The sequence below is a fragment of the Centrocercus urophasianus genome, unplaced genomic scaffold (genome assembly GCF_019232065.1).
Source record: "Centrocercus urophasianus isolate 14NV4802_14NV808 unplaced genomic scaffold, USGS_Curo_1.0 seq_9, whole genome shotgun sequence".
In the NCBI taxonomy this organism is placed as follows: Eukaryota; Metazoa; Chordata; class Aves; order Galliformes; family Phasianidae; genus Centrocercus; species Centrocercus urophasianus.
The window spans coordinates 30,275,157-30,292,395 of record NW_024885532.1 but is presented as its reverse complement, the minus strand read 5'-3'; the positions used below and the strand labels follow the sequence as shown (position 1 = coordinate 30,292,395).

General features: G+C 45.4%; 1 protein-coding gene across 2 annotated transcripts in view; it reads right to left on the bottom strand.

Annotated features, from left to right (window-relative positions):
• The window catches only part of FLT1 (fms related receptor tyrosine kinase 1), a 103,268-nt gene extending 89,850 nt beyond the window's left edge, over positions 1–13,418 (bottom strand). For both annotated transcript variants that reach the window (XM_042838762.1, XM_042838763.1), the window contains exon 1: positions 13,312–13,418. In XM_042838762.1, coding sequence (XP_042694696.1) covers positions 13,312–13,369 — 58 coding nt within the window. In that variant the 5' untranslated portion in view covers positions 13,370–13,418. The remainder of the gene's footprint in view (positions 1–13,311) is intronic.
• Between the last annotated feature and the right edge of the window lie 3,821 nt (positions 13,419–17,239).

The following is a 17,239-nucleotide window of genomic DNA, read 5'->3' as shown; positions in this document are numbered from 1 at the left end:
AGGGGTTGTGTAAACAAGGGTACTGTGGATTTTCCTCTAGAACTCAGTCAAGTGTATCTTGAGTTTGGCTACTTCAAACCCTTCTAAGAGGTTTCTACCACAGCCAAATACCAACAGCCGTGTGTATCACACACAGTAGAAATAGGTGAGATCATGTGGCTGTTGTGAATGACCACTGGGAAGGCCAATCTTCCACCGACTGTAGAAGGAACTATAAGGCAACAATTCTAGCTGTGAGTTTGGCCACTAAATATTGAATAGACAAACTCTGTTCAACTGGATGCTCCAAATTCAGCAACTTTTACTCGGCAGTTATGCATCTGAGGATGGGAACTCCTTCAGCCTAAGAAAGAGCTAGAAAGCAAGTCTCCACTTGTTGGAAGTGATGCTAAAGTACAAGGATTTTGTATAAAAGGTAAGGAGGTGCTGCCTTCATTTGCTCTTGTTTAGTTTTTCCTGGAAGTGCCAGCTGTTTTCAATTGTCAGTAAGTATTTCTTACTGTAATGACGTTCCTTCATATACTAACATCCATCCCTGTTCAGAAGAAAATGTAAAGTGTACACTAAGTTATAGCCCACTTGAATAGGCTTCAAGCAAGGGCATAGCAAGTTTTCAGAACAAAGAGAAGTTTTCAGGACTTTACCACAAGCATTACCAGAAATTTGAATAGTGATAAGGTACAAAAACACAAACGTCCCCAAGATTAGTCTAGAAAAATCAGACTTTGACCTACAAATGAATACATTCTTCCAGCTGTTAGCAGGAGAGAGAAAGGATGCAGAAAATCTTTGAAGAAGCAATTTGTTATGTGGTATCTTGCAGGCATACATTTTCCTCACCTACCATTTGAGGATCTCAACTCTGAAATTGTGGGTCTGCCAAATAGCACACTGTGCTTTTATGGGGTAGTCTCTTGCAGATGCATGCAACCTTTGAGTCTACTGATTTCCAGTTCTGAAATAACATCCCTGAAGCTAAGTGCCGAGAACCTGACTTGTACTTCCCTCATCATCTTATCAGAGGATGAGATGCTCCATGCTGGGTGCAGGGCTTTGCTCGGCACTGCAGGAAGCACCCTGCCAGCAGCAAAGGCAGCCAGCAGCAGCATGTTTGTGCCTGACCCATGCCAGGACCATGAGACCAGACCTGGGAATGGGGGCTCTGTTGTTTTCCAAGTCTGCTAAAGGTAAAGGGCAAGAAAGCATCATAAAGGTTACAAACTTTTATCTTGGTAGCTCTACGTAGATATAAGAAAAGACTCCCACATACAAATCTCAGGATTTGTCTTAAATTAAGCATATGAACATGACAGCTTGGTAGTGCAGGGCTTTAGAGTTATTAAAATCAAACGAAAAGAAAAAAATAATAATCTTTTCATCTTTACACTTCGGGAAAAAAAGAAAGCCAGATATGCCAGATATGTATTGAAGCTTTTGCCCTCTTACACATACTACATGTCTCTAGAAGACACCACAGCATTTGTAAATATTATGGGTGTGATCTTAAGGAGTGCCTAGGTTTTCTCTATCTTTGCTCCCCTTGATATAAGCCAGAGTTTCACCATTGATTCCAATTGCATTTCAGACACAACTACAATATTAAATCACATTAATATTCAAGACTTAGTATCAGTGAATTTGGTATCATAAATCAGATTTTTAATGTATTCATTAATTTAGCTTTCCACTAACAAAGAGCTGAAGAAAAAGATGATATTTCCGGCCAAGACAAGACAATACTTTTACCAACAGAAATGCTTAGTCTGAAGAAAAATAACTTAATTGGACATCCTACCTACTTATGGGTCATTAGCTTTGTTACATTTTTAAATGCTCCAAAACTGATGCAGAGTACAAATGCAATGGAGTTTGACATGTTTATTAGGAAAGAAAAGGAAAGGAGAATAGCAAGGAAATTCCCACTGTCAATATTTAGAACTGGATTATGCCTTCTTGGTACCTTCTCTGGGCATTTTACTTGACACCATCTTTTCTGAAGGGTCATGGCTCAACAGGACACATTCACTTATCATTATGCCTGTCACTAGGCGACCATCAGCAACCTACCCTCACACTGACCTACATTGGGGGGTGCAACTTCTTTCCAACTGACAACAAGAGAACTAATTAATCCTGATAACTGAGGAATCTCTCCTCATAAGGAGGAGAAAAGGGTCCTGCGTATTTTATTTGGTTTGGAAGGCTTATTACATATATATGTGAGAGTCAGTCAATATGATATTGCTTAATTAACAAGCAAACGTCAATTTAGACTGCAGAAATTAGTCTGTCTAAAGTTAATTATGGAAGGAGTTTTTTCTTAGTGAAAGCAGAGAGTGTAATCTGTAATTTGCAAAGAAACAAAAGAATGAGCTTTGTTCAACTATTTTCTGCCTTGCAAAAAAGCAATGCTCTTTCTGAATTAACAGAACTTTGAATTATTCGTTAAACAAAAACACAGACAAGTAATTAAACAAAAAGATAAAATAGCTGAACCTGCACATATTTTCCATGATGTGTGAGTTCAGTTCTACAGACATCCAAGTAGCCACACATACATGACCAACCTTCCACTGATTCTGGATAAATTTCAGTTTCTCCTAAAAGAACAGATTCACTGAACTCAAAATCAGGATCACGTACCAGATTATTGCCTCTGCTCTAATTTTTCCAGCTATACTTTTAAATTTTCTTTTTATGAACTTTGAATTTCTGTTACCTTAGACTAAAGAAAGTAAATTCAAAGGATAACTATGCCTTAGTTCAAAGAAATAAACTACATTAGAAGTTATTAGAAGCTGGCCTGAGGTGAACAGGCTTGGTGGTCTTCAACATCCTTTTCATAATTTGAAGCTAAGTGATCTTCCAGCCACCACAATTATCCTGAACACATTGACTAATCTGTTTTCACCTGCACAATGAGAGGTTAAAGAGAATGTTCCGTTTATCTTTGCAGCTTCAGTGTATATAAAGAATCTGACCTCCTAGGTTTAAAGTGCCATCTGTGAGCAATAAAGTTATCCATCAAGAAGTAATTGCTTCAGTCATCATTGGATTTGCACGTGTGTTAAAGCTGGTTAAACATAACCAATTCTTTGTGATTTTTACCACCAAATATCATCTCCTCATGATTCAAACACATTCTGCAAAAATGTATTTTGCATGAGACAGTTGTGAACTGGAAATGGAATGCACATGGTATCTTAATCGGGTCTTCACCTCTCCGTGCTCCTTAAGTTGCAGGTCATTCAGATCAAACGCAGCCTGGGACTTCACTCTTGCTTATGACCACTTCCTTGTGAGTCATCCCATTGAAGGGAATGGGGACACCCACACATGTGCAACTAGTAGGAAATTGTAGAATCTGGCCAGAATGCTTGGGAGCACTCAGAGGGCTGATCTTCAGTGTGTTTCCAGTGAAATAAGTTAATGACCTGCACCTTAGCCAGAACAAAGCCACAAGTGAATCTCATATAGGGTGCATGGCTTTACTTCAATTTGTAAAATCTGGGATAGTGGGAGCTTTCCTTATTTCAAAGTTCTCCTTCTAAGCTGCTGTATCACCATCTCTTCTAAAGGTACTTCAGAGGAGGGCAAATACAGCCTTTGGTTGTACACACAGTCACACAGTCTTACCTATCCATAAGAACTTTGTTTCTATCGTTATGCCAAATCACTCTATTTAAAACATATGAGAAGGAGAAAAAGGAACTTGTAAACTCCAAAGAGCTATTTTAAGCTGTGGTTAACATCCTATCATAATGAGAATGATTGACCAACAGTTCCCCATAGTTTAATCAACACTAAAATTCCCACCAGCTTCAATATTTGCATTTACAAGACAAAAAAAAAAAAAAAAGTTTCTAGTCTGAGCTGTATCAAAAACTTACTTGGTGACTGGAAAAAAAAAGGACTATTTTTGTGCTCCAAACATGAAAGTCTGGCTTATTTTTCCACCAGACAAGAAGAGAAGGCATCACCCCATGTAATGAATCATCAAATGGCCTGGGTTGAAAAGGACCTCAAAGATCATCCAGTTTCAACCTTCCTGCTATGTGCAGGGTCGCCACCCACCAGACCAGGCTGCCCAGAGCCACATCCAGCCTGGCCCTGAATGCCTGCAGGGATGGGGCATCCACAGCCTCCTTGGGCAACCTGTTCCAGTGTGTCACCACCCTCTGTGTGAAAAACTTCCTCCTGCTACCTAACCTAAACCTCCCCCATCTCAGCTTAAAACCATTCCCCCTTGTCCTATCACTATCCACCATCGTAAATAGTTGTTAAGGAAGCCTTTCACTTTTGTGACTGCTGGTAGCAGCTGCTTGTGCCTCCCCATGGCAGCAACAGCCCCATGCCATGTGCGCTTCTGGGATCTCTGGAGTTTGGACACAGGCAGCACAGCCTTGTTCCTGAACCCAGAGGTGAAAAGAAGAGCATCCTCTCCATTGTCCATCCTCAGGCACAGCCTCCAGAAAATGCCTACAAGCCATGAGCCACCAAGGCTCCAGCAGTACCTCAGGTCTGTCAGGTGCCACCTAGGCCTGTGCTCCAAAGGAAGCCTCACAGTCCTTCACACACCTGATTGCACACCATGTTTATGAAGCAAATCCAATCCGAACACCTAAACTTGGCAGAAGAGGAACTAGGAGAATTTATTTGCCATGGAGCATGCACAGGGAGGCTTACAGTGTCAGCTGACTCTGATGGTCTTCCAGCTGATCAGCCTCCTTATCCAAAGCACCAAATCATAACCCTTATTTTGCTCCAAGCAGAACTTTGCAGGTTCGTCAAGGGCTGCAGGGAGTGGTGAGGGTTAACAGACATAGGCCCATGGGTCATGAGGTGGCTTTGTCCCTCTTTCCTGTTTGCTTGGTGCAAGGAGAGGCACTGTGCACACTGGCAAGCAGGAGCACACTGTGGGCAGGATAAGTGCTTCAAGATGTCTCACTCTGTGGATCTGTGCCTCTGCTGTGACTGATGTGCTCTTGTTTGCTTTCAAGATCAAGAAAATTGTCAGAAGCTATTCACCTACAAAACACACACTGATTCATGAAAATCATCTGTTCATTGATTTATCCCTTTCAGGCTCAGAAGAGACATTCCAATTACCAGGTCTGATGCTCTGCCCAGCACATGCCCCATGATTTCTAGATCTAATGCTTGAAGCGGATGAATCTCAAATGTAATTTAAGAATTTAAGGTGCCATTAGGATGCAACAGTCAGCCAATAAAATGGATAGGTTAATGGGTTTATATCTGTAGACTGGAGAGTCCTGTGCAGGCTAAAATGCCTTGACCCTGACTCCATATCCTGGAATTAAAGATGTCAGCAGGGCAAATGAACTCATTACTGCCTGAGATAGGTCTCCACTGACACAAAATGAAACCAGTGTGTCCATCTCCCCTCAGTTCTGGATCTCGGAGCAGGAGATAAGAGTTTATTTACCGTGTGTATGTACTTTCTGTGCATAGATGTGTAAACATGCTGATACGAGATTAGATGTTGCAGAAGCAGGGCATGACACCAAGTGCCCAAAAATAGGGCAAGTACAATTCTGATAGCACTTCATTAACACATCTGAGCAAGATGCACTGCTGGACCAGTATGGCCAATAGCCATAAATGTAAACAAACATATTTCCCCAATATCCACCATGTATTTTACCAGTGTTTAGCTCCAGCTCAGTGATTTAAGATGCCCATGATAACGCCATTCTCTTTTAGTTGTTCATTTAGATATTAAGAAAGGTTACATTTGGAAATGTAACAAGCTAAAATCACACTTGGTTGTTCAAAATAAATGTGACACCAGGTACAACCATTTGAAAATACCACCTGTCATACCCGGGCATCTGGAAAGCCACAAGGATGGCCAAGGCAAAGCAGTTCAATGCATTGTGTCCAGGCAATGTCTGCTCAAATGGCACTCAGACCACCATTTCATCAAACTTTGTTTCCTGTTCACCCTAACATGACTGTTAGGCCTGGACCTAACAAGGCCAGTTAAAAATTAATTTTGGAATTCAGCATTCAGGGAACCTGAGTGAAAAAAACAAAACCTTAGTTTCCTTTTCCATCTATCGAAAATTTATTGCATCTGGAAACTTAATATCTGAAATGAGAACCATTGTCACAATCTAGCATGACAACAGTGCTTGTTTCATTGGCTACATGATGAGAAAACCATAAACAAACAAGCAAAATCAGCCATGGTAACAAACTTTTTCCCATTGAGTATACAGAATTGAAAATGGGAATCCAAATGTATAGCCTAATGCCTCAATTACAAACTATTAAAAACCATTACAAACACCTCCATTGTAAACACGTCAGTCTTCTCATTAAATAACATGGTAGAAAAGTACTGATATAACATAAAGGCAAAGAAAGTACATTAAAAAAACACAATTCATTCTAAATTCCTATAATCAGGTATTTAAGGGAGTAAATTATTTTTTATTTTTCTTACCAAATTACATTTCTTTACCAACTTGATACTTAAGATTTGCTACAGATTTTCTGACAGGAGAAATTAAGTGATATAGTAAGATTGGACTGGACTAGTGATTCAGATCGATGTTTCAGAAGGCAAATGGCCTAGTTGTCTATAATCTGCCAGCTCAGCCAGCAAAATGGCCCTACCAAATCCTCTGAGACCATATTGTTCATTAAGCTTTGCACACAGGAATAAATTCAGAACTAAGTTAAATAAAACTTAAGGCTGCCAGGTATTATTTCTGATGTTCTCTCATTACAGACGAACCAGCCCATAAATCTCCAAGGAAAAAAATGAAGACAAAGTTGTAAGCCAGGTTTCAAACCATCCTGATGTAATCTATAAAACAGCTAGAAGCAGTGGAAATGAAAAAATAACTAGTGCAATGCAACAGTTTAAACCGGAGAGGTGAGTAGAAAAAAAGGGTCCATACAGAAGATTTTTTTGCTCTAGGACTACCTCTACTCTGAAGTTTAATTTTGATTACAAATTAATGAAAAGTAATGCAAGAAGATCCAGAGTGAGCCTTCTCCTAAAGGTGATGTTATGGTCGGACTGCTCCCTCTGGCTGACAATTCCTCTGGGCTCTGCACTGGGGCTCCCTCCATACTTCATCACAAAGTCAGCCCTCTCACCAAGGGCTGGTATGAAACAGGTCAGTGCTTCAGCTGGTTTTGATGGGCTTGTGGACAATAGATCAGACAAGGTGAGGACAGCACTAGCAGAACAAATCAGACCATGCTGGGCTTTTTTGGCAATTAAATTGCATATAAAATACAAAGTCTATGGTAGGTGCACATGCAGAAATCTGGCAAGCACATCTGTGACTTGATTAATGTCAGAAAATTATAATAATTAATGGTTAGGATGAATGTAAACTGTAGCACTGCCTGAAACAAAGGCAGGTTTTCACACCAAGCCCTACTAGCACAGCAAAAGAAGAAAGTCTTCTATACTGCACAACATAACGCAATATAACCCCACTGTAGTATATCCATTCGCCATAAACAAACACCTGAATTTCAGCAGGCTAATTTTGGTTATCTCAACTCTCAGTCTCACATTCCCTTAGCAAATCATCGTGGATTGGAGATCATACTGAAATAAATAAATAAATGATTAACAAAATCCTCTCTGAAGAATTTGTCTAAGTAAATGCTTTTTGTGCAAGGTTTCTTGAGCCTTCCCTGAAGATTAAATGTCGGACACCATCGAAGACACAACATGGAGCTACTGGGAGCTGACCCAGGATGGCAGCTCTCACGCTTCTCTTACTGCTGGTCCACAGTGACCCCGAGGAGAGGTTTTTCCATGGAGGAAGGACAATGGGAACAAAAGGAAAAAAGTTCTGTGGCAGAGAAGATCCCACAGGAAGGACGCCGGGGTGAGCTGTGTGAAGTTGTGGAATGCCTCTCACGAAGCGCCCTCATGCTCCTCCCTCACCGCTCCCCACGCACTGAGCAGGGGGTCCCGTTCCCAGAGCTTCCCGAGGGAGCTTCCCAGGAGGAGGACATCTGCTCAGGGTCCCCACTCTCCAAGGGCCACTGTGCCCACTCACCTCCGCTTCCGGGCGTGGAGCAGAAATAGTATCAACCTATTGCCCTAGTGTCTCCAAACCACTGAAATCCTGGAAACTGTTCCTTCCTGAGCACCTCCCTGAGCTCCTACAACAGCAAAGAACACCTTGTTTCAAGGCAACAGCTCCAAAAGAGGGAATATGACTCAAAAGGGATTGTATGTATGAGGGCTTACTGCCAGATATCAATGGATGATAGAAGGGTATCCCTATCGCCTAGCAAAATACTGAAATGGCGCAAATGGAAGATGGGTCAATCCCATCACACTGGATTGTAATGTAAATATTGTATATGGCTGACTTAACACTGGGGATATAGACAAATTGATTTGGTTGTGAAAATCAACTGAAGTTTGGAGAAACAACAGGGACAGTAAAACCAGGTCATTGTGAATGTGAGCCTTTCTCTCCTTCGATAAAACAAACCAAACCAAAGTCTAGGGTAGAAGATGAATAAATCAGTCAACTACTTTTCAAAAATCAATCACTGTCTTGAGTAACACAGAGGTGTCATTAGCAATATCCTCTTTCTCTCCATGACTGTTGACATATCAAAGGTGGCACAGCTCCAGCCACCAGCGTAAAACAAAACAACTGCCAACCATGATGCAAAGCAGAAGAAACAGTCATCTACACTCCCAGTACAAACTCCTCCATATGTCCTAATAGTTCCAGACTTCCATTTCAGGCAATAGGACCCCCGACATGCAGGTTTGAATTTTTTCTCCCACACCCTAGTATTTCTCAGTGCTTGCAGTTTTGATTATCTCTGGCACAAAGTCATTCTGCCAGTCATAATGGGCACGACGGCACCACGTTTGGCTCTGCAGCAAGCACTTGGCTTTCACTTTTCCAACTGCTTCTTGCTGCATACATCACTTTCTTTTAACAACATGGATTTATACGGCACTGACTCCAACCACAGAACAATGAAACTCAACTTGGTGAGAGACAACTGTCTGCACACCTTCCTGTCCGCCCCTGAACCAGCTTTCAGATGGTTTCCCTCATGGTAGGATGAGAAATCAGGTCACTCAGAACTAGGAATGCTGGGAAGGTCGTTCCCCATCTGTGGCCTGCATGTAGTAGGAGTGCATCACAACAGCAAAGAGAAGAGAGGCAGGTGCTGCCCATGGGTAGAATCCAGGCTAAAGTACATATAGAAATGATTTCCCACATTCCTACAAACATTGATAGAGGGGAAAAAAAAAGCAACAGTCTGCTGGGGGCAAAGAAGGACACAAAGATGAAGCAGGTCTGAAGGGAGCAGTTAGCTGCTGAAGATGTCACCCCAATGGGAGAGGTTTGCCTCCAACCGCAGAGGTGGCAGCAGTGGCTGAGCACACAGTGCTGTAAGGCAAGGTGCAGAGAGCACTCTCAGAGCAAGGTGGCTTTCCATTCCCTCAGGGGCTGCAACTGGAATTCCAGCCCCTAGTTTTAGGGAATCCAAGGGAGCAGTTTTGCTGATAAAGCATCATCACAGCCCCACTGGACACAGATTGCCGAAATGCCAAGCCTTCGCCCTCATCTGCTGCGCCTCTTCCTTTCCCAATGTCAGTCGGACACAAAAACTAGCGACTTGATAAATATTTGTGCTTGAAGTTTCCAAACCACATTAAAGTGTAAGGACTCAGCAACTGTCCTGAAAATCTGGACAACTTCCTTTGGTCCTATACACCCACACAGTGCGAAGGGCTACTGGTTTCAGTCTTTGCAGCATCTGACAATAATAGCTTGGCTTGTTGGATTTTGTTTACATGTAAAAAAGAAAAAAAAAAAAGAAAAACAACAAATGACAACCAAACTAATCTCCAGTTCTTCCCAATAACAATTTCCTTTTAGGGTTCTAAATGTTCTGGGTGATTCTAGATATGAAGTTCTTTTCTAGGGTACATGTCAAGTACTCATTTCCTTTTGCATGAAACATAAAGAACTTGCTGGCTTAGCCCAAAGCAATTGCTCTGGATTACACCAACCCAATGAGAGGGTGAAATATGGATTTCTGTAGAGTATGTGGGCACAGCACCTGCCTGGTAAAACAGCGGTAAGTAATTTAATGGATTCTCTTCAGGAATGCAAAAAAAACCCATGGCAATGTATAAAACTTCTTAAAAGCCTGTGTTGTACCATAAGGTCTAACTCTTCTGCCTAACATGAATGTAGCTTGTTTTAGGGAACCCAATTTCCATAAAGATTCAGAAGTGGGAAAGTCCATTTTTCAGCACTCTGTTGAAATTTCCAGCCCTAATCCTAAATTAGACCACTGTAGCTGCACGTCTCTGCTTCTGTTTCAGCTGAGCACTCAAATCACATAGAAACCTTAACGTACGAGCTTCAATCTGATCAGCACTTTTAGGGAAGTCAGGTTAGTTATTGCAAGAAATTAACCTCAAAGCAGTTCAGATTTGACCTAGAATTACTTTCTTCATTTTTTGCAGCTGACCATGAAATTGAAAAGTCCATCGGTCGCTGGAGACATTGATGATCTAGTTCCAACTGGAATAACTCAGGCTTGTATAGTGGTGTCCACAGATAAGGTTGTAATATATTCTCTTTATCTTCTAGCTGCTAATTGTGAGGTATTGCCAGGGTGCTGACAGCTGGAAATAAAGCTGATTTATCCATCCCATGTTTCTGGAAATACAGACACATCATCCTTGATTCAGGCTGCAGAACCTGATCATTTCAGGATTTAAACTCAGCTCTTTACATTCTCAAATGCTATTGATTAAAATTATTGTCATACGAGGTCTGTGACTAGGAGATCAAACCTAAATATGGCACTGAAGTCCTCATGTCAACCATTGCGTGCACAGTCTTTAGCATAATGGTATGCAATATAGTTTGTGGAATACAAACGATACATACAAACGATGAAAGAAATATATGTAGTATTGCACAAAGCAGAGACTTCTTTCCTCTGATAGCTGAAATACAAATGTGCATAGAAACACCAGAGGGCTGAAGTGCTCAAGACTCCTGAGTCAAAGAAACATGATTTCTATTATTTCCTTTACCTACTTTTTCAAACGGAAACTTTTAGTTTTCGTGTTGTCTGGAGGAAATTGGAATTATTAAATAGCCATATACAAGTTAAAGATCATCTCTCTTTCTGTCCCTTCGCTATGGAGGTGTCTGTAACACCTGACTCTTTCTGTGAATATTCTCCAGTACCAGTCAGTAAATGGAAACTCAGCTGACACCTGCAGAGTCTGAATTACAAGAGTGAAGCATTGAGAACACTCAAAAGGGAAGTGCTGGACAGCTTGAGTGAGAGTTTCAGGTAAGTAGGCAGTGAAGGAGGGTGAAATGGGAAGGAACACCTAGAGATGACTTGCAGAGAACATTCCACCACTTCACGACAACTCTGAAATGCTGTATGCCTACAAGAGCTTCAGTTCTGACCTAGAAGAAGCTTGATCGTTGTCAACGCTGTTGCTTTTTTAAAAAATAAGAAAGAAGGAAGGCACAGCAAAGTCAAAGATGTTTTCAAAGTCTGAGCCCTGGACTGGAACTATACCTCCCATACTTGTAAGAGAGGAAAGAAATTTCCAGCAAACCAGTTGTGAAGGCATTCAGTCACACAACCAGGAGGCACCACTCCGTACCTACTGCACTTGAGCCAGGGCGTGTGTCTCCACTGCCCAGCACCCAGCACACCGGGTTTCCCCTAACCAAGGCAAGCCTTTCCCATTGGAGTTGGCGTAGGGTGCGTGTGCCGCTGACAGTGCCTGGAGCAGGAAGGTGAGCCAGGGTCCCTTACAGAGCCTCTGTCACTGAATCCACCTTCTTCCAGGACAGTGGGTTTGCCGCAGTTTGCACAATGGGAAACCTTTCTGACAGGAAAGAGGAAACCAGTGCCCCAGCACAGCTCGGCACCGCGGGAGCCCATGTGGGAGAGGGACACCGAAGTTCAAGCTCAAGCTGTGAAGAAAGCCTGGCAAGGATTTCAACCCATGTTTCCTGTATCTACGAGAGTCCCACGCCTGTGCCTATTCCATCCTTATGCCAAGGAGGGCACAGCAGAGAAAAAATAAAGCAGGGAAATTAACACTTCCCTGGGAGGAAAAAAAAAATATATAGAAGAATACCTATATGTCTATAACAAAGCTGATGAATCAGCACTTCCCGAGCAGGAAAATGTCTCAGCGGCATGGCCCCACCAGCTTTCCTCTGGGCAGCACTGCAGCACCGGGGCCACTGACACAGTACTTAGCCCCTAGGGGGACACGCTCCCCCACAGGATCACAGAATCACAGAATGCCCAGGTTGGAAGGGACCTCAAGAATCATGAAGCTCCAACCTCCCTGCCACATGCAGGGCCACCAACCTCCCCATTTAATACCAGACCAGGCTCCCCAAGGCCCCATCCAACCTGGCCTTGAACACCTCCAGGGACAGGGCATCCACAACCTCTCTGGGCAGCCTGTTCCAGCACCTCACCACTCTGTAAAGAGTTTCCCCCTGGCATCCAACCTAAGTCTTCCCTCAACTTAAAATCATTTCCCCTTGTCCTGCTGTTATCTACCCTTTCAAAGAGTTGATTCCCCTCCTGTTTGTAGGCTCCCTTTAGGTACTGAAAGGCTGCAATGAGGTCACCCCACAGCCTTCTTTCCTCCAGGCTGAACAAGCCCAGATCCCTCAGTCTGTCTTCGTAGGGGAGATGCTCCAGTCCCCTGATCATCTCTGTGGCTCTCCTCTGGATCCTCTCCAACAGCTCTCTGTCATCCCCTGATCACGGCGTTTTTTTTTTTTCGAAGCGAGAAAAGCCGAAGCAACCAATCCCAAAAACATCGCCATTAGGCGCAGCGGATTTTTGCAGCGGGCGCGGAACCATCCCGTCACACGCAGCTCCGCGGGATGCGGGCAGCCCCGTCCTGCCCCGCCGGGAGGAACTCGCGACGCGCTCCCTGCCCTGCTCGCATCGGGGGCACTTTTCTGCCTCACGGGCAGAAGTGACTCTTGAAAAACAAAGCGGGCTGGAAAGCAGCCTACCCCGCGACCAGAGCTTGCTTTTCCTCCTCGAGGCACGGGTTCGGACATCGCGACGACCCACGCCGCGGAGCGGCTCGGCGCCCCCCAGCACCCCGTCTCCGCGCCCGCCCTGGGAACGGAGGGAGGCGGTCGGGCGGGCAGGTGCCCACCGGCTGCCGCGACGCGGCGGGGAGAGCCGCCGATGGGGAGCGTTCCGGGGAGCCTGAGGCCGGGCGGGGGGTGGCGGGGGCCGGCGGACTCCTACCTGCGAGCAGGAAGGCGGCTCCCAGCAGCACGGTCCCTGAGAGCAGCTGGCGGGGCATGGTCCTGCCCGAGGCGGCGCGGGGCTCTTTCCGTGGAGACGGCAGAGAGGCGGAGGCGCCGACCGAGCTCCGACGGGCTCTCCTCGGTGCCGGGCTCCTCCCGCCGTGGCGGAGATAGCGGCGCGGCATCAGCATCCAGCGGCCCCGCAGCCCTCCCCGCCCGCCCCGTCCCGCGGAAAGGGAGTGTCCGCGGCCAGCCGCCCTGCCAGCTTCACCTCCCGCGGACATCAATTAGCGGCCGGCCCCGGCTTCGCTGATTTATAACTTCTCCACCTCCCACCGCGCACCCCCTCCCGCCCCCGGCACATCCTCCGCCGGGAGCACGCCCTCCCCGGGCCGCCTCCCCGCCGACGGCGGGCACCGACCGCTCCCTGCGGGGCTTTCGTCCCGACTCCGGCCCCGCGGAGTTTCCAGCCCGACCGGCTGACCCCGACTATCCCGCACCGCCCAGGTGCGGTGCTCGGAGCTCCCCAGGGGGGACTGGGAGAGCGGCCCCGAGCGCACAGAGCGGCCAAGGCAGGGAGGGGCATTGCTAGCGCTTTCCCCAGCGCTGAGGATGCTTCAGGAGCCTGCCCTGGCTATGGAACCACAGAATTAGGTCTTTGGCCTGATCCGGTGCAGCTTTTCCTATATTTTTATGATACAAAGGAAGTCTCGAGAGCATCTGTACAGGGCAGGTAAATGGGATCAACCCCTGCCTTAAGGAGAAGGAAATGGAGACACATCAAGACGCTAGGCGTCTGGTCCAAGGCCATAGGAAGCTGGTGACAAGAGCCACAAATAGAATGCAGATCTTTTGCATCCCACCAGATCATCCTGTGCTACAAAAAGGATGAGAAGCTGGTGTTGTTTTTAACTCAAGAACTGTTTAACTTTCAAGTTTAAAGTCGGTGAGAACGTTTCCTGCATGCTTCTATCCGACTCCTGTTCACAAGTGACACCCTGAGTTAAGAATTTCAGGCTGCATTTTCCAATCTTCCTGCTCCCAGCTGAGACCTTGGAAATAAAATAGTTATGGATATCTTCCCCCTCATCTGCTTGCACCATGGGGGGAAGAACCCAGAAGTTTTTTTTCCCGAAGAGGATGACTCATGACAAGTCACCTCCTCCAGAGGAGAGGATAGCAGCTGGGAAAACAGCCGCTCAATGAAGACAGTGCAGCCAGAAGTAGGAACTAGGACACTGGGCATCCTGACAGCTCAGACCCCCTAGGAGCCAGGGCTCCCATGCACAGAGCAAAGGGAACTGAATGTCCCTGCCTCTGACCTACCCAGTGCTGAGTACGTGCTGAGTCTGAGATGATGCTGGCCCCATCACAAGCTCCGTGGCCGTACCATACCAGCTCCACACCCTCTTCACACCTCCTACATCACAGCTGCATTCATTCATGGCCTCCAAAGACCACAGCACTTTGGCAAGACGCACCTCCTTCCTTCTCCAAAGGATGTCCTCAGCTCCTGACCCTCCCGAGGAGCTGAGGGAGGGCAAACCTGAAGACCTGCTCATAACCCCTCATCACTCTCCTTGTGCTAAAGTCCGGGGGGGAGACATGGAGCTTACATGAAAATTGGAAGACCTCAGTATTGAGATAACAGGGAAGAAAGAGGCAGTGGACATTCCCATGAAGCAGAACAAAAATGCTGTAGGAATCCTGTGCCTCGATGAAAGGCATCTCTGAAAACTTTATTTGAAGCATCTGGATTGACAGACAGGGCAGTTCCTATTTTTGTGTATTATGGTATAATTGTGACAGAGTGAGAACATACTCTGCAGAGTAGCTCAGGTGCTATGGCTGTACAGATAGCCACTGACCATAGGCAGTGTAAGCTCTTTATACCCAAACCTCAGGTGCTGGTTGGGTCAGAACCATGGTCTGACACTAAGAAGCAAGTGGAATACACGACAACAATTTTTATCCTTTGGAGTTTCAAGGCAGTTGTTATGTTTTCTTCATCTGTGAATTGTGGAAATGCTCCCCATTCTAGCATTTATTAAAAAGGCTATCACTGTATAGTTGAAAGGAAATCAGCCAAATTTAGAAGCTGAGAGTAAGCACTCTTTGAAATGTATCAGGCAAACATCTTTGCTTCAGGGCTATTCATCTCCAGCGCTACAGAAGCTGTGACAGACTGAGAAGAAACAGCCTTTGCAGTAGACATCATCAGTTTTTCACGTTTGCTCAATGCCCAGCAGCACTGTACTGCTGTGATGAATTTCACCCTGCTCTGCTTGTGCCAAGCCTCCTGCCTGAGCAGCCCATACATCTGGCACCGAGATAATCAAGTTGTCAAGCATCGGCTCCCCAGTGTGCATCCCTTACCACTCCCTGGCTAGTGAGACTCACTGGAACAACACAGAAAGTGAGCAACAGGAAATCAGATTGAAAAGACGAGTAGTCGGGGCATTTGGTTGGAAAGGGGCCAAACCCAGCGCCGCGATCCGCCTTCGGCTGCAAAGAAACACAGACACCACCCTGAGCACGTAGGACCTCTCACAGCTCAGTGCTTAACTGAGGCACAACCTCATCTGCTCCCTGCTGGCCTTTCTGACTCTTGAGCGTCTGATTTCAAGAGCTAGGTGGAGTGGAGGGTCCTCTCAATCCGGATATGACTTTGTGGAGTTGCTAGGACGCATCCTGAGGTGCTGGATTCTGCTCCCCATTGGAAGCAGAACACTTGGAACATCCTAAGGTTTAGCCAGGTCTCTTGGGGGGAATCATGTGGGCAGTTACAGTGAACCTGACAAAAAAATAAAGAGCCTGGAAAATGCTGCTCACACCAGTAGCTGATAGGCTCCATACCTGACCTGACTTTCCAGTCATGGAAGCAATTTTTTTATTCACATTGGTGCCCAAAATAGTTCCCTGTGTTACTAGTTGCAATGCTCAGAGCATTACCTATAGGTTATCACAAGCATCTGCACAGCAGGTTCCTGCCCTTAGGATAAAGCTGCATGAGACATAGCTGAGGGACATCTCTTGATTTGTTTGGTCCCTATACTCCCAGAGACCTGGCAGGAGCAGCCGAGATGTCTTGGAGATGCTTTCAAGCTCCAGCTGTTGGGAAAGAGGGAAAAATGGCAAAGCAGCATAGATTGGATCTCCCCCTGCAGGTTTTCCAGCTATCTGCAGTTGCCCGCTGATTTCTTTTTAGGTGTACCGACAATTTAGGGAAAGGAGTATTTCAGTTGACTGCCTGAAAGCATTAAGATATTTCAGTCAGTGCTCCCTGCCCACCAGTGGGAGCCTCCCCCTACCCCATGCTGTAGTCCCTCACTGGCACTGGCACAACTGTTTCTGGAGTTCAGTATAAGAGAGTTTGATGAAATAATCCAGAGTATATCTTGCCTGCTTTCTGTGAGGGGCTGCTCATACCCTGGGTTGTTTTGTGGATAGGATGTACAGCACCTTCCCACAAAAGGAGATGCAATGAGCTGGGATAGCTGGAAGAATATTGGAGCTTTCTATAGTGATCCAGCTACTGGGGACCGCAGCCTGAAGCAAGACCCCAGGTGAAATAGGTGCACGCTACCCAAAGCCTTTCTCTGGCTCTTTTCCCCACTCTTTTCAGTGAGCTCTTTTCCGTCAGCATTATTTTTATTCCCTCTGGTTCCTTCTCCCTGTGGTAGAGACAGAGTTGAGACAGCACATTATCTCGCCAAACCCATTTGCCATCAATATTATTATAATTGTAGCTGTTGTTGTCTGGATTAATTATGAGTGAACAAGAGATGCCACTACATTCAAAGCTGCATTTAGACCAAGGTAAATCTACTTTATTTTCTTCAGTATTGTGAAAAGAGAAAGCTTAAAGTCTAAAACATGTGCATGTAAGTGTATGTGAAGACAAAAAGTACAGCTGTGCTGGGCTT